Raw genomic sequence first — 25,394 nt, 5'->3', positions numbered from 1 at the left:
GATTGGATGCGACTCAAGCAGATGGCATTGACTTGTTCATTTCCATTCTCATCCATCATCATGCTTCTCCTCTGTCAAAACACACTTACACCACCCACACCTCGGATCCCAACACGTCGTTTTATAATCCAACCTCCGCCATGTCCTCATAAGTCTCCTGCTCCTCCCCCCAAACTTCCTCAAAAATTTATCATCAAACACCAACAAATTCTCCATCTCCATCTCGCCATTCCGTCCCCGCCTCTCTTTTCCCGCACAAGCCGGGAAAAGTCTCCCACATTCCCTCCAGAGCCTCTCCACAGGGCGTTCGAGTGGGCCTTTCGGCCCGGGAACATGCTTACCCTCGACTCTCTCACAAACCACAAAACCCCCCGACTTCCCCTCGCTCTGCTGCCGCGGATGGATTCGATACATGCGCAGGAAGAACAACTCACTAGCCAGCGCATGAGTTTCACAATATACTTGAACACTCAACGTCCGCAGCGAAGTCGCACCAGGTCGCGCAATACCATCCTGCTCAATACGCTTCAACCAGCTCCGAGTCCAGGGTTGGAAACCCGCGACCGGACGACGACGAAAAAGATACTGATGCTGTAGAATGAGGGTAATGTAGAATACATTTTCGTAGAAGAATAGCGGGAGAGTTTCCGATTGGAGTTGGCGACATGTGAGGGTTAGGGGTGGTTGAACGATGGATCTGAGAGGGAGTTGTACGTCTGAATGAAGAGCGTAGGTGAAGATGCGATTGCGGATTTCGCCGGGGAGGGAGAGGAGGGGAGATTGTGGTTGTGGGGACCAGGCTTTAGGTCTGTTCTTCTTGTTCTTCTTCTTCTTCATCACGGTGCTGGGAAGGTGGAGGATGGATTGGAGGGTCGATTTGAGGTGGGATGTTCGAGTGCTTGGTCCGCCGGGAGGGCTGGGTTCCCTGTCGAGAAGGTCGGTCTTGGATGGGAGACGTTGATAGCCATTGGCCTTGCGGGGAAGGAGACGCGCGAGACGTTCGATGAGAGGCATTGTCGTGTGGGATGGGCTTGAACAGAAGGTGGATGTATACAGATAGAGATAGATCTTTCGACACGTTTCTGCTAGAATGTCATGAACCAGACGGAGGGCGGATACTCGCTCTTGATTGGGATTTCGGACCAAGGTACCTTCATCCTCCTACAAAAGGAAGTGCTGCAATTCGTGTTTGATTGTTTAGCCGCTCCCACAAGTCATGACGCTTGAATGTTATAGCTGTACAAAGTAGAGTGCGCTTGAATTATACATACATTCGAGGAGGATGTTGTTCGCACCGTCTTGGTGGTCTCGGAGCCTTTGAAATGATGCCCGACTGCTTTCCATCCTCGCCACWCTCAGAGATCATACCTCACGCGCTCCACCCATTCATCTTCCTTGCCATTTTCGTTTCCACCTTCATTTTCTTTTCTCCTTTCCTTTCCCTTGTCCTTGCCACGACCCTCTCCATCGTCGTACTACTTTCGATTTCGGCCCTCCTCCTTCTCCCGATGCGTCTGTGTGACGTTCAGTCCGAGACCCTCAGTGTCGAGGTAGACCTTGTTGCTGCTCTTCTCCAGAATGGTGGCAATGTTTCTTGCGTTCTCAAATTCTCGCAGATCGACATAACTTCTCGACTTCTTGATGGCGTCTCCGATGAGCTCGGCGGAACGGGCCTCACCCTGTGCGCGGACAACCATGGCTTGCTTCTCTTGCCGAGCCTTGTCGACGACGAAGGCGGCACGCTGTGCTTCTTGCTGGGCGACCTGTTTGGCCTCGACGGCGGCGGTGAATTCGGGGGAGAAGGCGAGGTGCTACAGCGGTGATGGACGTCAGCGTTTTCTTAGTTCATGAGATGGATGGATGGAAGACTGACGGTCAGGGAAACATCGTCGAGCATAATGTTAAATCTCGCGGCTCTCTTGACCAAATTGTCCCGCACCAGCCTCGACACATTTTCACGCTGGGTGATGAGCTGACTGGCGTTGAACTGGGCGACGACACTCTTCAACACCTCGTTGACAATGCTCGGCAAGACGCGCTCGTCGTAATCGGTGCCCAAAGTGCGGTAGATTTGCGGCAGGGCATCGATGCGCGGCCGCGACAGCACACGGCAGGTGATGTTGACCATTTGCAAGTCCTTGGTGCCGGTCAACGAGGCGACATTGCGCGGTTTGGCGCGGACATCGTAGTCGACGGGCGTCTCGAACCAGGGAATCTTGATGTGTGTGCCTTCGGCGTAGATTTCGCCCTTGACTCCGCCCACGCGCGTGTATTTGATGGCGCGGTGTCCACCCTCGACGTTGAAGAGGGCGTTGTTGAAGGCCCAGACGGTGCCGCCGAGGAGGAGCAGGCCGCCGATGCCCGTGAGTGCGCCGCGAGGACCGGGAGCTCCACCGCCGGGACCAGCGCCGCCGAATCGCTTTCCTCCCGCTTGCTGGGCGCGCTGGAGGTTCTTTTGGAGGTTTCTATGGAACCAGGTCATGTTAGAGAAATGGTCGATGATGAGGATGAGGATGAGGATATTACGCACTCCCACATGGCTTTGGGATCGTTGGCCATTTTCGGATGTTGAAGGCGGGTGGGATTGGGGTGAGGGTGAGGGTGGAGGGGAGGGATGGATTGTTCAAGTCGCCGTCGAGCAGCTTCGTAGACCACTGTACCGTACTCAGGCAAGTCGAGGTCGATGATCGTTGCTTCTAGCTCCACTTGCGCTAGCCTCACTGAGCAAAACGCGGAGTCGGAGATCAATCCTTACCTTGTTACCTAGCTACCTACCTTTGACACACACAACAACACGATCCACGGCTGAATCAATATTGTGAAGAAGCCATCTTGTAGAACCCCTCCGGTTTTTCCATCCTGTGTATTGTTTATATCAAGAACGCGTACCCTGTCCGCGGTACCGCGATCAGAGAAGCATGGTATATGGCTTTCCATCCACCTCTTCGGCAGTGTCGCTCACTAGCCACGACGCTCATATTCCTTGTTCACTCGCCAGGGTTAGCTAGCAAACATTCCGCACGCTTTCATTCGGCTTCTTCAGAAGACCAGCATAACGTTGGAGTGTGCCGCAATGCCATGTATATATATAGTAGGTGGAATATATGACCATAGTTAAGGTACCTGGTAGCTACGGATAGCTGCCCCGACGATCCGGGATTACTTTCCAAGGACACCTTTCGAGCTGCGTTGGTCGAGTCGCGTGTACATATATCAGTGTTTCGCTTCCGCTTCCACACCATGGAAGCATTTTCCCTCGCTGCAACCCACGGTGGCGCTATTGCACACAATCACTTCTTCCACACCTCGCCTGAAGTCCTCCGTGAGGCTCGAACCATTGTTTCCCTCATTGTTGTGGGCTGGATTGCTACCACCGCTTTGAGGAGCTGGTCCTACAACAGGAATCATAATCCCACCTGATTGATCACCGATTTGATTGTATTGTATTGTACGGATTACAACACATTCATCTACCAATCATTCACTTGACAAGTCCAACAATAGATATTGACACTACCACACACCCCTTACATCGCCATCCCGCACCCGACATCCGCCCTCCGCCTCGACATGGCACCTCAACTCCTCCTCCGATCGCTACCCGCATTCCTCCTCACGGCCCTCGTCTCCGCACAAGCCCCTCCTTCATCCCACACAGTCGACGAGCTCAGCTTTGGCCATCGACACGAAAACTTTGCCGATCAAGGCCATTCCGTCCCGGGCTATCAAGTCTCCAATGTCAACCACGAAATCCGACATCTCTCCGATCGCTTGATCCTCACTCCTCCCTACCCAGGAAATACCAAGGGAGCTCTCTGGTCGGAACACGTCACGACCACCTCCGACTTCACTGCGACGCTGGAATTCCGCGCTTCGGGGCAAGAGATTGGGTCGGGGAATCTTCAGCTATGGTATACCAAAGACCGCAAGGTGGGCGTCGACAGCATCTACAATGTCGAAACCTTTGACGGACTTGCGTTGGTGGTGGATCAGTATGGTGGAACAGGAGGAAAGATTCGTGGCTTCCTCAATGATGGGACGAAGAACTTTCGCGCACAATCCAATCCGGAAAGTCTGGCATTCGGACAGTGTGACTACAAATACCGCAACTTGGGAGTCCCCTCCACGCTGAAGCTGATGAGCCAAGAAGGAGGTGGTATGGTCGTGCAGATTGATGGCAAGAACTGCTTTCACACGGAAAGTGTGAGACTGCCCGAGGGTTACCACTTTGGAATCTCTGCCAGCACAGGCGAGCAGAACCCCGATAGCTTTGAACTTTACAAGATGGTCGTCTCTGGTGGCCATGAGCACTGGAATCACGAACATGTGGAGGATTCTTCTCACCAGTATCTCGGGAACAACAACAACAACAACCAGCAACAGCAGGGACGTCACTACGACGCATTCGCTGGTATCCCCGAAGCGATTCCCGACCGCACCGCCTCGGATTTCAAAAGCCAAGAAGAGCAATTCGCCGACTTGCACAATCGCCTTCAAGGTCTTTCCCATCAGATGGGCAACCTCTTCATGGAATTCAAGAGTCTGGGAGAGAATGTCGACAAGAAGCATGCCGAAGTGATTGCTCGCCATGGGGAGGTCATTTCGGGCGTGAACAACATGCAAGGTTCCAGGGAGACGGGACTACCGCCTGCGGTCGTGGGACAGATCAATGATCTAGTCAATCGACTGAGCAGAGTTGAGGAGTCTGTCAATKCGGTGAGGAGGGACGTGGAAGGCAAGGATTATAAGCGAACTTTGGATGACCTGACGAGAGCTGTGGGTCAGATTCATGGAGGGTTGAATGATCAACTGCCAGAGAGGTTGGCGCATTGTGAGTGGAAATCTTTGTTCGTGCAAGCGGTGAGATTGCTAATCATGTCGAAATACAGTGTTCTCAACGCATCACCCAAGACTGGGATGGTTCATCTTTGTCATTCTTGCCACGCAAGTCTTGTTCGCGGGAGCGTATGTTGTGTATAAGAGGAGGCGAAATGGCATGCYGAAGAAGTTCTTGTAGATGGATGTACTGTAGCTGTCTCCTTCTCCTCCCGCCAATTTGCTCGGATGAATACCTCGCGTTAGCGCAGAAGACTAAGAGACCGTACCTTACTTACTAGTTCTGAAGTCACACCTCGGAAGTCACACACGTCACACTCTAGTTTCGAAGGAGCGCCTAAGAAGGAGGCAGGTACTGTAGGTGACTGTAGGTTGGGAGAAGAGGATCTTCCGCGCATTTGGGTGTAGATGAGACCAAATACCGTGGAGAGAAAGCCGAGCACGACCCCTGATGAAGTTTGCAGGGTGATTAAAATATATAGATGCACAGAATCAAAATGTGAAGGTGGCCGGCCCCTGTAGTCAAGGTGCGGGAGTGCTTTGAAGGTTGGTTTATTCACTTGCCGCTGAATTCCGTTGGAGCTAGCGAGCTTACCCTCGCAAGTTAACTTTATGAGCTTCTTTCCTTCTACGATCGACATCACATCAACGACAAGAACATTTATTGCGAGCAGGCCCCAAACATTGACGTCCTGGACGATTAACTTGAACTTCACTTACACGCCATCGAGGTGACGCGCGGCTGAGGATCGAATTGGCGACAAGTCCGCAAGACGTGGGCTATTTGGTGAGAGCGCATCCTTCACTTCGACATCACAAACGATACACATACAACGGCACTCGACAGTCGGCTTGGAACGGTTTCGCTGGAGTCTTCTTGGACACCACACACATATACACGAGTCGGAGATCACCAATCACGCACGCCATCTTCGGTTCAACTACTACTCTGCCCAAAACACTTTTGCGAGAGAATACCCCCAGCGATCTCCTCCGCATCCGAGCCGCGAATTCTGTGAACTTGCTACATTCTTTTGGAAAATTTTGCCCTTTCTTTCGTCGCTTTCGTCGTTTATGATGGAGGATAAACGTGAGGAAGATGAGGATGACTGGGAAGAAACTGATGGAGAAGACTCTGAAGAAGGAAAAGAAAAAGTGGACCTTAAGGACTCTGCTAAACACTCTGAGGAAGACTCTGATGACGACTCTGAAGAAGACTCTGATGACGACTCTGATGACGACTCTGAAGAAGACTCTGATGACGACTCTGAAGAAGACTCCGAAGAAGAAACGGAACGCTGCATGGCCTGCCGCGAAATCCACCCGTCGAGCGACCTCCTATTTCTCGAATGCCACTGCGCTTACTGCGAACCCTGCCTGGAGATAATGTTCCGCCTCGCCATGACCGACGAGGAATCCTTCCCTCCTCAGTGCTGCGACCCCATCCCCTTCTCCCGCGCCAAACCCTACCTCTCACCCGCCCTCGCCCGCGACTACCAGCGCAAACTCCCCGAAATGACCACCAAGAATAAAATCTACTGCCATGAACCCACCTGCAGTACTTTCATTCACCCACACAGTATCCACAACCATTTGGCGCATTGCCAGAGTTGCAACAGGAAAACTTGTGTCAAGTGTAGAGAGCCGGAGCATTTTGGTCCTTGTGCTGCAGATAAACCGTTTGAGGAATTGGCYAAGRGGGAGAAGTGGATGCGATGTCCGGAGTGCAAGCGGTTTGTGGAGAGGGAGGATGGGTGTAGGCATATGACGTGAGTATTTTTTCCCCTTCTTTTGAGTCTTCTTTCTCGATGTGCTGGGATGCAAACAAAAAACTTTGAAGGGATAGCGCCGCTGACAATCCATCTCTGCAGATGCCGCTGTGGTGGTGAATTCTGCTATCAATGCGGCCTCGAGCTAGATAAATGCCGGTGCCAGCCTGATGGGGAACCCTAGGGGAATTTTTGATTGAACGGGATCTCGCGATGAACAAGGCGTGGGAATCTTCCGGATGAAAAAAGGTCGCGGATCTTGCTTGAGGCGAACTTCACAGAATACCAGATTTGTTCCAGCGCTGGAGTTAAGGGGGAAGGAAATTTGAATCAGAATTTGCTTGGAGGGAAAAACGTCCGGCTGGGAACGGATTGGAAGTAGCGTTTTTTTTTTTGACCTCTTTGCTTTTCCATGGTATCGGTCTAAACTTTAGCAGGTGCGATTTTGATGCAATCGCTCCCCACGAAGCAACGGGTGCTGACGGGTCGGTACATGTCGGTTCGCTTTAGATCGCATCATGTACATTCTCAATACTACTTTCTTTCACCTTCGACTGCCATCTGGCGTAAGAATAAGGCTCAGTTGTAGTCGCTTGTAGAAAATTATCGTGTGCTAATCTCCTTCTCAATTGTACTATGGTAATGACTATGATCTTACTTCAACCTTCCTCGCAAGGTCTCTCGAATAGCTTTCTGCCAAAGATCTCCACGTGAATGCCAACGTCGAGCTTGGCTTCGGGTCTACTCTGATAAAACGAACATCTTTGCATAGCTGCACAATCATAGCTCCAACCCGACGAGGACACGGAAACGCAGTGTCCTCAACCCTGACAGAACGCCTTTCTTGCTTTGACTGCAACCAACTAACCGCGGCTCTCGATCGAAGCGGATTAAGTGACGGATACGCGGCAACACGAAGCTTCTAGGCGTTACCACATCTCAGGCAAAGTAACGAGGTCTCCCTAATCCACTCTGAACCTGTTGTTGAGTTTGTGAGTCACCTTGTGGAACATAATGTTCTCCAAATCTTGGGCAAGCCGAAGCCAAAGAAGCCGAACCGATCAATGAGCGACCGGGCGGCCTTTCAAGGTTCTGAGGAGGATATAGAAGCCTGGGAGGACCGCCGAGTACGTCTTCAAAGAAAACATTGCACTGGAGAGGGTTCAATGCGATGACCACGTGCCATGTCTTTGACACACGCTGAGCGAGAAGTAGGTTGCTCGGCAGCTCCTTGAGGATGTTGTCCAGTAGCTCAGAAAGACCGAAGACATTTTCGCGAGCGAGCAGTGTTGGGTTAATCAGCCGGCGATGATATTGGAGTGTTAGAAGGTTCCCGTTGTTTGACGAGGAAAGAGAGATTGGGAGTGCCGAAGGATTGACTCTTCATTCACATTCTTCGGCGCCAGTGGGCACTAGCCGATTTATCATCAGGTCCCCATATTTCTGCACATTAGCTTGGCAGAGCACGCTCATTTGTATTCACCCTTCACAACAACATTTCATCTCAACATTTCATCTACGCATCATGGCGACAAATTCGTCGACAAAAGACGGCACTCTCCGGCGGTATGGACTCATCTCCTGACAGATTATGGCACACGCTCAATGACCCTACTGACTCTTCCCAGCATGTATGAGACGGAAGAGTGGGCTGACCTTACGATCAAAACGGCGACCAAGGACTTTAAAGTCCACAAGAGCATCGTGTGTCCAGCCTGTCCATTTTTTCACGCTGCGTGCACAAACGAGTTCAAGGAGTCCCATACTGGCATCATTCACCTCGAAGACAGTGCGAGTGTAGTCGATGCGATACTGCGACACCTCTATGAGCTCCCCATCGAATGGCTCTCCTACCGTCAATGGGATCTAGAGCATGCAGTCACGCCCGGCGGTTCTGCTGCTGTCATGCCTACACGGCGTGTCGGTAGGGCGGTCAGTAAAATGCCGAAATCTAAAGATGTCCCTACCCATGAGAGGATGAAGAGGATCTTGCGCAAAATCTTGGACCTCGAGCTCGCAGTGAACAAGGTGCGTTCAGAATATACAATCCGACGTGAGAATGTGCTCATGAATGATGAATCTAGTATGACATCAAGGGAATCAACACCACTATCTGTGCTTCTTTCCTGTTCCACTTTGAGTACATCTTGGACATCAAATGTGTGGTGGAGACTGGAGCTGAGGTGTTTGATGAGGAAAGACCTCCTAATAAAACTCTTCGTGCCGTGGTCGCGATGGAAACCTCGTGGCGGCTCGACGAGATCATCGCGAGCCCGTGCGCATGGGAAATCTTTCATTCCAACGAGGACTACATGAAAGAAACCGTGAGCCCCCGAGTGCCGCGGACGATTGGGGAGATTTTTCGAGGGAATCCTGGCACAGACTAAAAACTGCAAGGCGACTGCACGTTCTGAAGTATCGTCACGACCGGTGTCAAACGCGAAATGGCTGAACCAAAAGAATAAGATCGCAATACCATATGCGAAATTAGGATAGAGCTTAGGTCGTGCTTTACCACAATGAATGGAGAAGCGACAACAATGTGTCGCGAGACGTTGCCAAGCCTTGCATGTGAACAGCTTGGACGACTATTTGCTGAAAGTCTTTAGACCGCCCAGCGACAAGTGCGAATGTAAAGACAATCGCCGATCTTAAACACATGTGTTGGAGAATTACTAAGGTACCTAGTAAACTGTGGGCTTCCAWGTTTGGCAGCAGCAAGTGACTGTTCGCACTGGCGGCTGTGCACTTTGCGCTCAACTTACCACTGCCACATATATCCAGCGCGGCGCTGTAATTCTCGCAACGAATCACAAATGCTTGAGTAGCACTTGGGTCCTTGTGCGGCGATTTTAATGACAAAAGCATCGGAAAAAAGGCGACGGGCACGATATCCAGCGCAAATAACGTTCTGATCAAGCGTCAGCGACAAACGCATGTCTACTTTATCTCGCAGGTCTTCTTCCTCAACAAGTAGCACTTGCTTCGACTTTTTTCTTTTTTCCCCCATTGAGCACAGCGACTTCCCGCTGGGCGACTCCCAATCGTGTCACCGATCAACAAATCTTGAAACCTCATTTTCTTTGTACTTTGAGCGACAACAACCCACACCGCGCTCGCCATTCTGAGACCWTTATCTTTGCCTTTGCGTCCTGTCCATCACACTCGTTCCGTCTCATACATCTCCGCCACCATGCAGACTTCCATCGCCACCATCATCGCCTTCTGCGCCATCTCTGTACTTGCTGCGCCTCCAGCTCGCCGAGACGAGTGGCAGCCGACGACCTCTACCGCGTCCTGGCCTGAAGGCGCTCCAATTCCTGCGCCAACGGATCATCCAAATACGGAGTGGCAGCCACAGGGTAACCAGACTTGTATCTATATCACTAGCAACTACCAGTGGACCGGCTATGGTATCAACCTTTGCAACACAGCTGGTGTCTGCGGTATGTACTTTGAGTCAACGTTTGCTATGCTWGACTGACAATGATTCAGCCGACAAGTTGCCTGATGGTCTGAGCGGAAAGGTCATGTCGGCCGGACCCAGCTTGGATCAGGTCTGCTTCTTGTACAGTGACCAGTACTGTACGGGCGAAAGGTCCGAACCTATCTTTCACCCGGGCTACGGCAATCTCGATGATATTGGGTTTGCAAACATGGCGGAGTCGTGGAAGTGCTTCAAGGTGTGGCCTACAGAGGATTCAGATCCTCCATCCTCCGTTGTTCCATCTTCGGCTCCTTCATCTTCGGCTCCTTCATCTTCGGCTCCTTCATCTTCGGCTCCTTCATCTTCGGCTCCTTCATCTTCGGCTACCTCTTCTGCAATTCCCTCGGTTCTGACCACTACATTTACAACAACCATAAGCACGCCTCTGACCATGACCATTACGACTACCACGACTGTCTTGACGGTCCAGACCGTACCTGTCGGTGTCAGCACTACCAGATTCGCCGCCTCCGACCCTCAGACGACACCTGGAGGTCTCCCCATTTCACGAACTCAAAGCGCCGTCCAAGTATCATCGATACCTCTCAACACACCGACGCTGACACCGTCCTCCGTTCCAAAGGCGAACATTACTCCATCCATGGTCTCCATCCCGAGGTTGACTCCAACGGCGTTCAATCCCATGGTTCCGGGACACTTCAGCATGCCCCCAGAAATCTGTGACGGTGGGTCTTGTGTTTCAGCTCCCAGCAGCACAAGTATCAGCGCTTCCACCGACAGAGGTGGCTCAACGCTCTCGACCTTGACAAGTGTGCGCGTCACTGGGACTTCCACTTTCAGCTTTCCGATTTCCTCGAGTTTAGTTACCCACACATTTGCAGATGGAGTGACCACGACCACCACACTCTGAGCAGGTCCTGCTGGAGTTATCAAAAAGTTTGACGTCCGGGATACTGCTCTGGCGGTCCAATATGATTAGAGATGCACAGTGGAGATGAGAAAAGGGGTTTGCTTGATGGCCTCGCTGGTTGGCTGGCCAGGTTCTGCCATGCCCTCTATCTCCAGTCTATCCCTGCAGTCTTACAGTTCTCGCGAGCTGAAACCTATCAGATTCTCAACCTCTCTCCTTTTGTACACATCTTCCTTGCCTGTGCAATGCGCTCATGGCTCAATGTCAACGTCTTCCATAGCGCCACCTTCATCCGCCACCGTCTCTGCGCCCAGGTCGGCCTCTCCCTCCTTCTTCTTTCCTCCTTCATACAACACTTTCCGCCAGCCCTCTCTCTCCCCGGCATCCTTGATGAACTCCACCGTAGGGAAATAGTGCTCGTTCTTTTTCATGGTCGCGACCCACGGCACGTTGTCAAACGTCATGACCTTGAGTCGGAAGTAGGTGTTGTTAGGAATACTCTCCACTTCCCTCAGCATATCCTGCAAGGTCTTGACCGGTCGGCCATTGACCGCCATGATGAAGTTCGTAGGTGCGAGCCMATAGGCATAAGCTGGACTACCGCGGAATCTAGCCGACACGTAGATATCACTATGGACTTTGCTGATTTGCTGGCGGACAGCATGATGAGGACGATGTAGAATAGCACCGCAGAAGCTGAGGATATGATCGGTTTCCAGTTCTTCTGTGGCAACCGTCGGAACGTTGAGCTCGATCTGCTGCTGTTTCCGCACCACGACGGCGCGGAGGCTGGGATTTGTGTACATGACATCCATGTCGGAGACGCGGGTGATAAGTTTCTCATTCAAAGTGAGCACAATATCACCTTCCTGGAATGCTGTGCTGGTAGCCTTCACCGTCCCGTCTTCGCCTGCGACTTCTCCCTCACTGGAAGCATCGACTTTGCGGACCATGAAAAGCTGGTGACGTTCCGGGTCTTCACGCTCGACGCGCGAGATCCAGTCTTCGGTCACACCCATGATGCGGGCTTGAGACATTTGCATGGTCTGGGTCTCGAGGTTCAAGATGCGGAGATTGGGCTTGCGTCCGCTCTTGATTTCCTCAATCACCGGGAGCAGCGCCGGAGTTGCAAAGCCAAGATGGTACTCAACATCTTTGTTGCTGTGACCATTGCGCTCTCCCAGATACGTGAGCCACAGCGCCTGCACAGTACCATCCTCAGCAACGAGAACACCACTGTTGCACTGGCTACTTAGTGATGTGTCGACAGTGATGGCGTCCAGATTTACGGCACGATAACGTGGAGTAGAGGCACTTGCAGGGATAGCGACAGTGGTGATGTCCGTCACTGACGTTTTTGCGACAACCGGACGAAGATTTTGGTTGAAGCCGAAAAAGACGGTCTGTTCGCCCTGCTTGATTGGCTTTGTTGCTAGCTTCGCGCTTTTGACGGGAGCCAGCACCAGCTTGGGATCATACTGGATGATGGCGTAGTTTTGCAGTGGGTGCAGGAACACGATTTTGCCATCTACAATGATCGAATCCGCAATGGTGATGGAGATGTCACACATGTCATAGGGCACAATCGCTCGGGAGACCACCACAAGTCCCTTTTCGGCATCGATCACCAGACCGAAACCAATCTTGCGGGCTTTTGGGAAGCCGTCAATCTTTACGGGAAGGCTGGTTGATACCCTGACGAAGCTCTGTATGACAGACACGGCCTCCTGATATTGCGAGCCTTCCATCTGGATAAAGTTGGCCTTCTTCGGTGCAGAAGGTACTGGTGGCAGGGGATCACTGAGGTCGGAAAAGTCCCACAGTCCAGTCACATCGTTCCTGACGGCCATTCGCATGTGCTTGTGCCAATGGCGGTCTACAAGCATGATAGAGGTGTTCAACGTGTGCATGTCTCTCAAGTGCTTGTATGTCACGACCACTCTGCTGCGATCAGGAATGCCCTTCATGACTTCAATGAATGCGTCCAAGTTCGGTGTGGGTTTCTGGTCCACAGTAAGAACCAGCCAGCCGTTCTCCGATCCATCAAAGCGAAATGAGCCGGACGCCTCGCAACAATAGACTCCTGGATTCTTCAGAGAGATCGCATACAGGCGTGCTTGCTGGTAGGACAGGTTGTGGAACGCCGCACCCGCAACAGACACAAATCGGTCTGGTGTGATCGCATGCAGGTCGCCGACGTCCAACTCCACTTCCAAGTCTTCACCGTTACGCTGTATGAGAAGCTTGACCGTACCACCGACGCTGCTGTCCAAAATGTCATCCAGGCGCACGAATTGCGTGAGCAGCTCATCGTTCACTTTTAGCAGAACGTCACCTTCTTCCAGCTTCTCGTGGCCCGGTCCTTTGGGAAGAACAACTTCCGCAGCAAGCATGCCAGTCTCTTTGGGGAACTTCTTGCGAACCTCGCCCTCCCAGTTCGCAGTCAAACCCAGCCTCCGGCATTCGTCGAATGGTTTGATCATCCATTGTGTCTGTATTGTTCCTCGCGCCACATGCTTTCCTTCTCTTATGCAATTCAGGGCGCGCAATGGACGGTCCAAAGGTAGGAAGTAATCCGTCGCAGCCCCATCCGCTCTTCCTCCGGCTTGGAGTGCCACCGCGAAGCCATCGATGTTCACGACTGGCGATCCAGAGGATCCTCCTGATGCAGCAGCGGCAGCTTGAATGTAGTTTGTGTTGAAATCGCTGTATCCCTCGCCATACTCTGGCGCATTCCTGTCCAATCTTGAGATGACACCAGACAAGATACTGAGCTTCTMTCCCGCATCGTTACCCACCACCCTAATCTCCGATCCTACCTTGGCAAGGTCAGGTCTCAACTGCAGAGAGGCCAAGGGCATGTACTTGATAGCTTTGGGATCGAAACGCAGAATACCAAAGTCGTGGACCGGATCGCGGTAGACGGGAAACACATCGCACTCCTCATGGTTGTCGAAGATGCAATATCCCCAGAATGGCCCCGCGCCCACCACATGTCTGTTGGTCAAGATGTAGCCTTTCTCCGCATCCACTACGAATCCGGTAGCCTCGCTGGAGATGGCGGAATCCGTGTCGAAGGAGCAAGTCTGGCAAAAGTGAATGCTGACCACATTGCGCACAACCTTTTCGATCGTGGCTTGCCATTCTGCGGTATCTGGGGTGGCGAGCGCATGGGACACGKGCGCCTCATCCTCCTCTCCTTCTTCTTCTTCTGGACCTGGCGATTCTAGACCATTGGGTGTGTCTGCAGCTGATGTTGTGACTCCATTGGCCACCTTCAAGCTCTTCCCATTCACGCTCCCATTCTCCATCGCTGGCGGGGTGGGTCTGCGAACTTGCTTTGCAGGTCGGTCTGAGGTCGTGGTGGGTGGCTCCTTGCGCTTGCTTGCGTGATCCATGGCGGAGGAAGTGTGAGTGGAGTAGCGAATGAGCGATGTTATAGATGCACCGGATCGGGGTCTTTGCGTGGATGAAGCGAGCAGTAATGACACGCGCTGGCAGTGTGAAGTAGATGTTCGGATTGGATTCCACTCTGCGGCTGTCCGACTTGAACGGAGTGATGGAGACGCGGCAGTGCAAGATGTTGGTCGATCCCAAGACAGCGATCGAAGCGTCCGGCGGATGTTGCAACGAGTGAGCATATGAAATGAAAAGGGTTCCGGTCTTCGCTGTGTCTACAACATCAACTTTGTGTCCAGAACACTAAGTTGGACCAGCAAGGTGCTTCTCCATCGAGAAGGCTCGCGAAATAATCCTGGTCGCGGCACGGCTGCTTCCGCTGACTTCGCTAACGACAGCGACCCTTGCGTTGCATGTGCCGATGAACCTCCGATGAACCTCCAGTGACAGCCTCCCTTCATCTCGTGTTTTATCTTGACACGTCAAAGACCCTTTTGCGAGCATCGCCTCGTCAAGGGCCTGATAGAGACTCTTAGCAGCAGTCATTCTTCGCATTCACTCTCCACGCGGTGATCTCGCGCCGTGTCTACGCCGGCCGTAGAGGTTCCTTTGCCGGGAGACGCCTGATACTTGAAAGCCATCAATACCGTCACTCAGAGGAGGGAGCCGAGTCTCAAGGCCCTCCCTTGTTCTCCACTCGCGTGGACTCTCTACTACACGTCGAGATTTGCCTGAAGCAAAGTACTCCGTACCAGCTCGACCATCGGCAGATGGAAGCAGTCGTGAGATGTCTCTATACAACGGAGAACCGGTCTGGCACAGCCCAACATCGTAAATATGGTTCACACAAGCAAGGTGGTTAGGCAGAGTCTTGATGATCGGCATATTTCAAAGCTATCGTAACTTGAGCAAGAACTGCTCCCGCAATGGTAGTCCTCCTTTCACGCAATGTCAGTGCTGCATTCATGCAATGCCGCAAGACTCAGCTGTCAAGCAATGCGCACCAATGATGCTCTCGATTGGGAGCTGGAGCACAGTAGCGGATGTCCGCAACGGCCTTCCGACTACTCAAAGACCTCAGCCTTCACGAGATCCTCCTGATCGTCGTCTGCTTCAGCAGCCGCCGCCGCAGCCTCTTCAGCTTGAATGGCTTTCTTGGACTTGCGAGGGGTGGCTCTCGGCTTCTTAGCTGGCGTATCGTCCTCATCGAGCGCAGTCGCGCGTTTCTGAAGCAGCAGCGAATCAGCCAACTTGCCAATCTCCTTGGAGAGGTTGAATGAAGGTACCTTGCCCTTGCCGCCAGTGGCTGGAGTCGCTGGAGTTGCAGTGGTCGCTCCGTCCTCGTCTCCGCCTTCCTTGGCCTTGCGAAGCTTTGCCTTCTCCTTATCCACCATGACCGAGCATGCCTTCTGAGTGCGACCCTCTGGAAGATCGAGCTCGGCCCAGGGAATGGTGCCTGCCTTCTCAATGATCTGGAAGAGTAGTCCGAGCTTCTCAACGTCAGTCCATCCCTTGACGGTCTTCTTGGTGGATGCGGGAGTTGCGTCAGACATGTTGAGCTGGGTTGTGGGTGTAGAGGTCAAAGTTCCTATTTGGTCGGAAGATGTTTGGTGGAGAGAAGATTAGAGAGCAGGGACGAGAAGGAAGAGGTGTAGGTGAGGCGGGGTTTGTGCCCGGCTCGTGACTATTTCGAGCTTTTGAAAGTGAATGAGAAATGCTGACCTGTGATAGTTGCCACTCACCAAGATTTTGTATCGTGATCATGAGAAGAAGCTCTCCATGCAATGATCCACTTGAGTGTACCAGAATATCCTCGCATACTCTACAGCAGACTCTGCCAATGAGATTCCTGTCTGAGCTATGACAGACATTTGGGGCGTCGAGGCTGGGGGGTGTGCTCAGCTCTCGATGTTTTCCGCGACGTTTGAGATTCAACAACGTGCCCACTTCTAATACTCATCGACATTTGACGATATCGGCAGCCTGTTCGTCAAGCTCTGCGTTGCACTGGCTCGTTTTAGCAGACCAGAGTACCCTCGAGTCGTTCAGAAGCAGGCTCGTTGGACGAGTGACCTGTAAGATCTCTGGAGCTACACTGTCATCACTTGGAAGCCTGCCATTTGCACGAGCGATTGCGGTTTGACTTGACCTCTCTCACATGCGCACCGCTTTACGTAACCAGGCAACAGCTTTGACAGTGCTTCTCTTCCCTTAAAGTCCACAAACTCATTCAAGAATCTGTGCTCTACCATTTGCTTCTCCAACAACAATAACATCAGCCATGCCAGGACCAATGCCACTCAAGTCAGGCGGCATCAAGCGCTCCACCAGCCAGGAGTTTGAAGAGCCACCAAACAAGCGCGCCTACATTCCAGGAGATCTCACTCCAGATCGTGGTTATGACGCCGACAGCTCCATCTTGGAGCGCAAACTGGTGCCCATGATCTCACGTTCTGAGACTTCCCAACTCGAAGGCTACATTCCAGACGCCAGCTATGCCGAAGAGACTGGCAAGGATGATGATGATGATTCTGGCGATGAATTTGTTGACGCACAAGAGGCTGTGGTCCAGGCAGGTTGGGGATCTCCGACGATGTCGTTTGGCGAATTCTCTGCTGAGCAGAACCGTTCGGGGAATGCTGCCGTCAAGATTGAAGCTGGGACTTTTCCTCCTGGGCAGCAGAAAGAGGGCGAAGGAACCGGAGAGATCGACATGCTCAGGGAGGGCGAAGTGATTGGACAGCACGGTAACACCAAGCAGGACGGGTCGGAAGATAGCATCCATCACGAAACCCCACCGAAGTCGGAAGAGAAGAATACATCAGCCTGGAAGATCAAGCCCGAAGCCATCTCGATCGAGTCTGATACTGATGAAGAGGAGCAAGGTGGAGAGTCCAAACACACTCGCAAGACTCACAGCGCCGAAACGAAGGACGACATTGTGTCTAGCACCGGAGTTGATGAGAACCAGAACAAGCAAATCACCATCTCCGTCGAGGACGACGATGAAGACGATGAAGACGCCGAGAAGGCTGAGCTTGTCCCTTTCGAAGACATCTGGGACAGTACCTTCGGCAAGAGCAAAGCTAAAGTCGAGAAGAGTGTCGACAAGGACAGCAACAGCAGCTTCTCCAGCAGAAGAGGCAAAGATTTCGTCTCCGGCGCCCACGCCACCACTGTCCGAAACGGCAGCCACCATCGTCAGATATCCACTCCTCCAACCACCCCACCTCCAACGACCGTCTCCACCCGTCCGGCGCCTACAGTCCGTCGTTATCCAGATATCAGACGCGACCTCTCCAACGACCTAGTACGCCACGAGAAATTCCACACTCGCGCCCAACTCCTCATCCCCCGTCTTCCCAACCACGAGAACTTTGACTGGACTCGGCGMTACTGGATCGCCGTCCTGATTGAAGGAAAGAGACCAACCAAGACCAACATCTCCGAGAAAGACTTTGTGTGGATGAAGGGAAATCGCTTCAGCACCGTGGCGACCGTTTTCCACTCTTATGCCTTGGCTGTGATGGCTGACACCGATGATTTGGCGCTGATATTGGGGTATGAAGGTGTTGAGATGACGGATCAGATGCAGGAGTTGGATTACTTCAACGACAGGTTGGTTGTGTTCCGCGCCGTCAAGGTCCAGGGCAATGAGACGGAGGCGGAGGGCCGGAGTTTGGTGCCGGGTATGATTCCGGAGTCGGCGRTCATCTCACTCGATCTTGATTGAAGAAAATGTGTGTACGTTACAATTACCACGAGTAGTTGGGTTGCGGCTGTCGTGGGTGGGCATGGATATGTTCTTGACCAGAAGCGTGACCAACGTGGAATGGCACTCCACAGAGCCAGGGGTACATTGCGAGAGGAGTCGAGATGTTCTCCAGAAGTGCATTCACAGCGGATGACGGTAGCTCTTCTTTTGCAGCAAAGGGTGTTGATTATTTATGAGCCACTTCCATTGCCTGGTAGCGATAGCGAGTGTCTTTCCGTCTATTAATCGTGATCATGTTCATCTCCGTTTCCCACGAGGTACCGTTCATAAGTCAGAAAATCGCCTCGCGGAAAGGACGGAGCTTTCCGATACAAAACTGTTGGCATCGTCACAGTCTGTTGGTTAGTGACTGTCATGGCCACGAGCATCTTCCACCACGCCAGATGGCCCGCCGAATATCTCCTCCTTTGGCGGTCCACTCATATGGCTCCACTCCTGATGCTCCTGGACAAAGCGTAAATTAACTTTCTGAGTGCGTCTCATCAGCCAAAGTCGCGTTCCCGTCTGCTCTGGGTGATCACGCAAAGCTCGCAACTCTTTCTCGATGACATTTGCTTCTTTTGCGATGTGAGACAGAGGCCTGCCATTGATGAGGCTGATATCCTCGCTGGTGTCATCGAACGATGCTCTCGAGAAAACCTATTCGATCTCGGGGTACCACTTCGCTGTTCCGTCGTTGTACTTCCTGCTCAGCTCTGGCGCATATTCTTGAATCACTTTGAAGTTGGCGGAACTGAATTTCTCGCCACCTCTAAAGTTCCATGTCAACCCACTTGCCGTTCTGAAGTGCTTTGCAGAGTGCTGATGCAAAGGTCTGATTACTCAAGCTTATCCAAATGCTCCAGTCGGGTCAGCACTACCTGCTTACTGGTCTCGGAGATCTCGCCTGCCAGAAAGACTTCATCCAGAATAGCATAGACCTGCGAGCTGTGCGTCAGCATGTGCTTGCGTATCCGAGAGAATGTGCCGCCACCACCCCGAAGACAGTATGCATTCGGGGAGTGTACCCACCTTGTAGAAGTTGAACACCAAATCCAACTCGCACACGTTCCCAAAGAACTGATCGAGCACCTCTACGAAGAAGTGTATTGCCTCCAAGTATGCCAACGAGTTGTCATTGGCGTCCACGCAGGCACAGAAGAACAATCCCGCATATCGCCGGTAGATGACCTTCGAGGACCCACGGAACTCGACGAAATTGGACTGATGTTTTTGGTCGCGCGGTGCTACAAGTCTGTGGACTTCGCCCTTGAGCTTGATCTTGTCGTCGTCGGTGTATGGGCTATACCATTTGGCGAGTCGTGTTTTCCCTCTGGGTGGCCGGACTGTCAACAGTGCTCTTTGCTCGCCGGGGTGACTGCTTACTGGCGGTTCTGGATGAGTATGAATGAAATCATATTTGCGGTATTATTTGCCGAGCTGCTTGCGATTGCCCGAAACGGCGGGATGCGACCTGGTCTGGGATGCGGAACGTGCTGTGTTAGGAAGAGCGGACTGCGCGGAGGGGGGCAGCCCGTGGAGTGAAGCTCGCGGAAGTGGCTCCGGTCCGATCGTCACTCCCCACACAATGCGATCACTACTACCTACCTTGCCCCCTATCCACATCACATTTAGACATACCTTACCTTACATAAGGTATAAGTACAAATGATAACGCATATTTATCTTTTCTCTCGATGCTCACGCAATGATAAAGCTCTTCTTATTCCGGATCATGAGCGACCTCCATCTCGGGTCTCACCCATCATTCGACGACTTCGAGATTCCACACACTGCTCCTTATATGGCCTTACTTGAGAGACATTGGTCACGCGACAAGCGACCAGGTCTCCGGCTCCCCCGAGAATCAAACCAGACGGTATGAAGTAGTCTTCTCTCAGCCTGGTAACAAGAACCAATGCAGTCTCTGCTTGTATGGGAGACTTTCGCTGTATTGAAGACTAGGATCTCAACCGCCACAAGCAAGCACAGCAATCTGACATCTTCTGGCTCAATGAGCAAGTCAAGATCATCTCCCTTGCGGAGCTCCGGAGAAACTGGCGATTTTCACTCACTTTTGCCCAACTATCTTGAACAAGGCGAGTCATGCGAGAAATCGAGGTAGCGAGATCAATGCTGGACTCTGCCCCGATCTGAGAGGTAAGCAATTCTGGAAAAGTACTTCCCTCTCTCTTTGGGGTTTTGGTCATACTCATTGCAATTGCGACTTCCAAGACAGCTGGAAAAGAGTCCTTAAACCAAAAGTTTTTTTTTTTTTTTGCTTCTCACAAGAGCACGTTTGACGCTCGTAATACTTTCAAGACTGGCTCTGGGGACCGTTTGGCAGCATTTCTACGAAGAGAGCAGCATGCACTTGCTCCTGGGTGCTGATCATGCCTACTATGAGATGGTATGAAGATATTGCTCCCGCTTCACTCACTACATCTCATCTCAGCCAAGATTCACTCCATACCAAATCAAACCCATGACTGCGCCTAATGCGACCGCCAGCGGCGGCGAAAGCTTGTAATGCATGCCACCCACGAAGCTCGTCGCAACGATGACCACCCACCACGGATCTCGGCTAAGACTTCCACCATTGGGAGTTTGCTCGTCGAGATAGCCAATCTCAAAGATGCGATACACTGCTGCAAAAACCAAGCCTACTGCTACGGCATGAATTCCTCTCAAGCAAGCCCTCACCCCGTGTATTTTCCGCACGCTTGCCCAGATTCCGATCATCCCAGTGTACATCCATATGCCGGGAGCGAAGATTGCCAGAAAGCCAATGATAGCGCCAGCCACCTGTGGTATAGGAGTTCCACTTACGGCGAGAGTACCCAAAAAGACCGCAAAGTTGAAGTTGGGCCCCGGAAAAGCTTGCGTGATCGCTAGACCTAGGATGAAATCCCTGGGGGATACCCATCCTGGCTCTACAACGTACTCGCGCAATAGTGGAATCACCACCGGACCTCCACCGAAGATTATAGTACCGGCAAGGTAGAAGTTTGCGAATAGATCAAATCCGCGAGTCCGGCCACTGAAAGCACCGCGACATGCCATGACTATGATGAAAGATGCGAAAAAAGCACCGAGAACCATTAATCCGGTCCTCCAAGAGCCCGCCCCTTTTGGTGAGAGCCGGGGTAGCTCAGTTTGGAGTTCATCTTCACCGAGGGCAGTCTCTGTGGCGTCCTTCTTGTCGGTGGATCTTGCGTGCAGTCCCGAGTCGTTCGCCTCGGTGTCCTGCTTGCGAGACTCAAGCTCAATCGATTCACTCGGGGTGTTCTCCATGTTACTGGCTGCGCTCTTGCTGGGTCGGAGGAAAGTCCAGACCTTACGCAAGAGTTTAAGATCCCACACAACTGTCGATATTCCCCCCGCGACCATCAAAACGGGAAAGTACCACAGGCTGTTGTACAGCATGCCTGCTGCAGCACCCAGGAACACCAGCGTTCGAGTTAGGGTGTCTGTGATGGCCTTCTTGCTCAGCTGCATAGCAGCGAGTGCAATGATTCCCACAGTGGCGGCATTAAGTCCGCTGAGCAAAGCATAGACTGGAGCTGGTAGCTGCTCGCCAATGCTGGAAATCCCCACCGCCAGCCCGAACGCCGCGAGTGCCATTGKGAGGCTCCAAACAAAAAAAGCCGCGGTTCCAATCCAGAAGCCATAATGTAGAACATTGATCCCATAGAGCATCTTCGTACTGGCCGGTCCACTGAGTGCCTGGCAAAGAGCAAACATTTCCTGGTAAGAAGTCTCGTCGAGCCATTGGTACTTTTCTACAAACAATTGATGGAAGATCTGAAAATGTACGGCTGGTCCTCCAAACGACGTGAATCCTAGGTGCCAGTTATGCGCAAGCATGTCCAAGATGGGGATATGAGAGATTGCATCGCCGGATGGGAGCAAAGCATTACGGCCAGACTTCGCGGCTGTCCTTAGACGGGTGAGAAGAGAGGGCATCGCGACGGCCTGGGGATGTCTTTCTCCCGTGGCGCGAACAAGTAGAACATACCATGGGACAATGATTCATTTTGCGATGTGAAGTGTGCTCAGCTCGGAGCTGAACGCCTTTGTTGAATGGTGACATGCGCTTGCATTCCGATTGGTGAGACACGCGTGAACATGATGCCGAGCCTCTTGGCTTGGACTGCTGCCAATGATTGATCTTTGGGCCAAAACGTGCGTGATCGAATTGCAGAAGTACTGTAGAGGAGCTAAAATTCTCGCTTGACCACATTGGCGTTGATATGTATTGAAAAACAAACATCAGTTTTCAAAAAAAAGGATCATAATTGGTCACTCGAAACTCGAGGCGTGTGGGAAGAAAGTCGGAGAGTCGTGAGAAACGAATTTCGAGAGTACTAAACAAGAGTACCAATCCAATAATTCTGCAAATCGCTGGGTATCACACTTCAGTTTCATTACCATCCTATCATCACGAAGCCTACTGCGGCTCTTGTTCCTCCGTCTTGCTACCGTCATTACATGTTCTCCACTACACGGCTGTTCACAGCCGACTGGAAGCCCTGGGTCTGGCCGGAAAACTCGCTTTGGTTGCGTGTCATCGTGCCATAGTCCTGAGAAAAGCTCGACGGACCCTCGCCGTGCTGTTCGGCGACTGCCATTTGACTCTGAACAGTCTGCGACTTGTTAGTAATGATATCACAGCACAGTGCTCCCATCTATGCTTACCTGGTTCTGCGCAGGCAAGAACACGACCTTACTGTTGGCAGTCTTGGCCATTGCTTGCATAGCCTCGAGGTATCGAATCTGCATAGCTGCAGGACTGGACAGGATGTCGGCGGCCTGCCTCATCAATTTGGCGCTCTCAACCTCAGCACGAGCACTGATGACCTTGGCTTCACCAGTACGCTTGCTCTGGGCAGCCATTGACAAGCTTTCCTGAAGTTCCTGGCTGAAGATAATGTCCTTCACAAGCATGCTCTCCACAGCTACACCCCAGCCTCGTGCCGTCTCGTCAATAATGTCACGAATGCTCTGGGCAATCTCCTCGCGGCGTTCAATGACATCCTGCAGGACTCGGGCTCCAATGACGTGACGCAGTGTGGTCTGAGTGCGTTCGATGAGCGCAAGACGAAGATCCGAGATCCCAARGGCAGCCTAAAATGTGTCAGTACAACAAGGGGAAGTGCTAGCACTACGATGGCCCGTACCTTGTGTGGACTGATGAAGTAAGGACRAGTCAGTGAATGCAGACATGATAAAAGGATAGTGGGATATGGATGCGCACCTAATGATATGGTAGTATATCACGCTCGTCAACGTCAAGTTGACGTTGTCTTTGGTCATACAGACCTGTCGCGGGACCTCAACGACCTGAATCTTGACATCGACCTGAATGAGGCTCTCGGAGAGTGGGTTGATCTTGACGAGACCAGGATCGACTGCACGAGCGAAACGACCGAACTTGGTGACCAGTCCGACGCTTCCTTGTGCTACTGATTTGTATGGCTGTCATATTGTTAGTATGTGGTCCGTGCGGCGAAATGCGCTGCGAAATGCGGGGCTCGCAGKCAAACTCTCGAGAGACCACAGCATGCGCAWGATGCACCGCAGCTTTTGAGATGGTACTCACGTTTGGGCAGACTATGCAGCATGGAATCGCACCAAGATTCCCGATTAATGAGCCGAGTCCGTTTATCATAGAGCCATACCTAAAAGCGAAGGACAGAAGGATTAGCGACAAATTAGCACTAGGCCTATCGTACTTACCATCCATGCTGTGAAATGTCTTCTGTGTCGGGCTTGATGACTTGTGCGTAGGATGGTTGCAGGTCCTCGCGGCGTGGAGGTTCAACCTTGATGATGTTGTTGTCCAAAGCAGGCGCCTTGCCATTGACACTGTTGCCCTCGGAGCTTCCGTGGACGCCGTTCATGTTGATGGAAATGGAGATGGAATGTGTTTTGTTCGTGAAGGAATCTAGCTCTTGAATATCCCTTATTGGCGAGAGAAAGTTTTGCAGATGCGGAGCCGGATGTGTCGAAGTTAATGGCGGGAAAGAAAGCCGGAGCAAGCGGCGATACAGTCAATATATGCGCGTCAGAGAACGCGGAGTCTGTTTGTTGCAAGTGATCCCACCTGCAGTGGCATTTCCGCGCTAGTGACTGAAGGAAGTGGCTAAGCACCATACCCGGAAGCTCGGCGTAAGTGAACTAGACCTCTCTGGGATGCTCACAAGATCAGATCTCTCGGTTTTTGGACGAGCCGACGAACAGTTTCTTTCATTCAAATCACTTGGCGGCTATGCTCAAGAAAGATCGTATCCACTCGCGGCTCCATACTTCCGACTTGGGCATGGCATTGGATACGTAACTTATGTGTTGATTACCTTCGCTGGTYCCATAGCATAAGGAAGCATAGCATCGCATAGCAGTGGTCTACTTCTGCCTGCTGCCGAAAACACTGTTTGTCAGATCATTGTCATACACAGAGATGCCATCTATTACATGCGAACAACGTAGCGTGGCGACTTGATATGCTCGGTATCGGCACGCTGGCGCTCGGCAATTTGGCGCCGAGTACGGTGCGCTTTTAGCGACAACTCTGCAACAATCTTTTTTTAGTAGAACTAARGTACACTACTTACGCTACCTCGGAATATAACCGTTCCGAGAGGTTAGCGGTSATTTTTAGTTATTATACGGGCGCTTCCGATATAGCCTCTTTATCTAGTATGTAGATATAGTCCTAATCGATAGATTAATCGTAGAAGTAAAGTTATCTAAAGCTTATATCTATAACTATATATTAGGCACTCCCTTTATATAGTAAATAGATCGAGAAGGGGACATACGCCCGTATAATACGTTTATAACTATTAAAGTAATACTATATAGATATCTATTAAAGGAACGAACGAAACTACTAAAAATAACTTCTCTTTAAACTTACGAAGCACCTACTATCTTTATTCTTATCGCAACCTTTTAGATTAACGACGCTTCGACCGATTACGCGTATAATTTGCGGGTAGTTTACTCGTATTCTTAGATAATTATAAAACCTTCGAGATCGTCCGCTTATAGCTTAAACCTCCTAAGGTAGGATATTATTACTCTACTTCCTCGGTTCCTAGCTCTCCCTTAATTTCTAGCTCTCCCTTAATCTATAATCGAGTAAGTAGCTATCTTTATAATTATATAAGCTAGAAACGTATAAATATCTTACTAAACGAAGGTAGCGACTCGTCGTTACTATTATCGATAGCGTTATACTCTATAGTAGTATTAACCTGCTCTTTACTCTCCTAT

General features: G+C 51.6%; 11 protein-coding genes; 5 read left to right on the top strand and 6 right to left on the bottom strand.

Moving 5' to 3' along the window:
• Window positions 1-1,475: 1,475 nt before the first annotated feature.
• RCC_00577 (probable prohibitin) lies at window positions 1,476-2,559 on the bottom strand (the record flags this gene model as incomplete). XM_023765731.1 has 3 exons in its annotated part: window positions 1,476-1,811; window positions 1,874-2,465; window positions 2,531-2,559. 3 exons carry the CDS (start codon window positions 2,557-2,559, stop codon window positions 1,476-1,478), a joined length of 957 nt encoding a protein of 318 aa, XP_023621499.1.
• A 1,011-nt stretch (window positions 2,560-3,570) lies between these two features.
• On the top strand, window positions 3,571-5,017 carry RCC_00576 (related to EMP47 Golgi membrane protein; the record flags this gene model as incomplete). XM_023765730.1 has 2 exons in its annotated part: window positions 3,571-4,831; window positions 4,890-5,017. 2 exons carry the CDS (start codon window positions 3,571-3,573, stop codon window positions 5,015-5,017), a joined length of 1,389 nt encoding a protein of 462 aa, XP_023621498.1.
• An 896-nt stretch (window positions 5,018-5,913) lies between these two features.
• Window positions 5,914-6,609, top strand: RCC_12165 (uncharacterized protein; the record flags this gene model as incomplete). The annotated part of the gene is made up of 1 exon (XM_023765729.1): window positions 5,914-6,609. One exon carries the CDS (start codon window positions 5,914-5,916, stop codon window positions 6,607-6,609), a length of 696 nt encoding a protein of 231 aa, XP_023621497.1.
• Window positions 6,610-8,130: 1,521 nt separating this feature from the next.
• Window positions 8,131-8,992, top strand: RCC_00574 (uncharacterized protein; the record flags this gene model as incomplete). XM_023765728.1 has 3 exons in its annotated part: window positions 8,131-8,171; window positions 8,234-8,633; window positions 8,690-8,992. 3 exons carry the CDS (start codon window positions 8,131-8,133, stop codon window positions 8,990-8,992), a joined length of 744 nt encoding a protein of 247 aa, XP_023621496.1.
• Window positions 8,993-9,798: 806 nt separating this feature from the next.
• Window positions 9,799-11,032, top strand: RCC_00573 (uncharacterized protein; the record flags this gene model as incomplete). XM_023765727.1 has 3 exons in its annotated part: window positions 9,799-10,051; window positions 10,101-10,778; window positions 10,968-11,032. The coding sequence occupies 3 exons, from the start codon at window positions 9,799-9,801 to the stop codon at window positions 11,030-11,032; spliced, it is 996 nt and encodes a 331-aa protein (XP_023621495.1).
• A 182-nt stretch (window positions 11,033-11,214) lies between these two features.
• Window positions 11,215-14,361, bottom strand: RCC_00572 (probable Pro-apoptotic serine protease NMA111; the record flags this gene model as incomplete). Its single annotated transcript, XM_023765726.1, has 1 exon — window positions 11,215-14,361. One exon carries the CDS (start codon window positions 14,359-14,361, stop codon window positions 11,215-11,217), a length of 3,147 nt encoding a protein of 1,048 aa, XP_023621494.1.
• Window positions 14,362-15,426: 1,065 nt separating this feature from the next.
• On the bottom strand, window positions 15,427-15,915 carry RCC_00571 (uncharacterized protein; the record flags this gene model as incomplete). The annotated part of the gene is made up of 1 exon (XM_023765725.1): window positions 15,427-15,915. The coding sequence occupies one exon, from the start codon at window positions 15,913-15,915 to the stop codon at window positions 15,427-15,429; it is 489 nt and encodes a 162-aa protein (XP_023621493.1).
• A 728-nt stretch (window positions 15,916-16,643) lies between these two features.
• RCC_00570 (uncharacterized protein) lies at window positions 16,644-18,095 on the top strand (the record flags this gene model as incomplete). Its single annotated transcript, XM_023765724.1, has 1 exon — window positions 16,644-18,095. The coding sequence occupies one exon, from the start codon at window positions 16,644-16,646 to the stop codon at window positions 18,093-18,095; it is 1,452 nt and encodes a 483-aa protein (XP_023621492.1).
• A 793-nt stretch (window positions 18,096-18,888) lies between these two features.
• On the bottom strand, window positions 18,889-19,534 carry RCC_00569 (probable AP-2 complex subunit sigma; the record flags this gene model as incomplete). XM_023765723.1 has 4 exons in its annotated part: window positions 18,889-18,938; window positions 19,006-19,057; window positions 19,149-19,449; window positions 19,503-19,534. The coding sequence occupies 4 exons, from the start codon at window positions 19,532-19,534 to the stop codon at window positions 18,889-18,891; spliced, it is 435 nt and encodes a 144-aa protein (XP_023621491.1).
• Window positions 19,535-20,567: 1,033 nt separating this feature from the next.
• RCC_00568 (related to chromate transport protein) lies at window positions 20,568-22,082 on the bottom strand (the record flags this gene model as incomplete). The annotated part of the gene is made up of 1 exon (XM_023765722.1): window positions 20,568-22,082. One exon carries the CDS (start codon window positions 22,080-22,082, stop codon window positions 20,568-20,570), a length of 1,515 nt encoding a protein of 504 aa, XP_023621490.1.
• A 521-nt stretch (window positions 22,083-22,603) lies between these two features.
• On the bottom strand, window positions 22,604-24,019 carry RCC_00567 (probable membrane protease subunits, stomatin/prohibitin homologs; the record flags this gene model as incomplete). XM_023765721.1 has 6 exons in its annotated part: window positions 22,604-22,762; window positions 22,815-23,243; window positions 23,297-23,306; window positions 23,374-23,594; window positions 23,719-23,797; window positions 23,856-24,019. The coding sequence occupies 6 exons, from the start codon at window positions 24,017-24,019 to the stop codon at window positions 22,604-22,606; spliced, it is 1,062 nt and encodes a 353-aa protein (XP_023621489.1).
• Window positions 24,020-25,394: the final 1,375 nt, after the last annotated feature.

This window comes from Ramularia collo-cygni (genome assembly GCF_900074925.1).
Source record: "Ramularia collo-cygni strain URUG2 genome assembly, contig: RCC_scaffold01, whole genome shotgun sequence".
NCBI lineage: Eukaryota > Fungi > Ascomycota > Dothideomycetes > Mycosphaerellales > Mycosphaerellaceae > Ramularia > Ramularia collo-cygni.
Note: the sequence above shows the minus strand (reverse complement) of the source record. Positions and strands in the feature narration are given on the sequence as shown.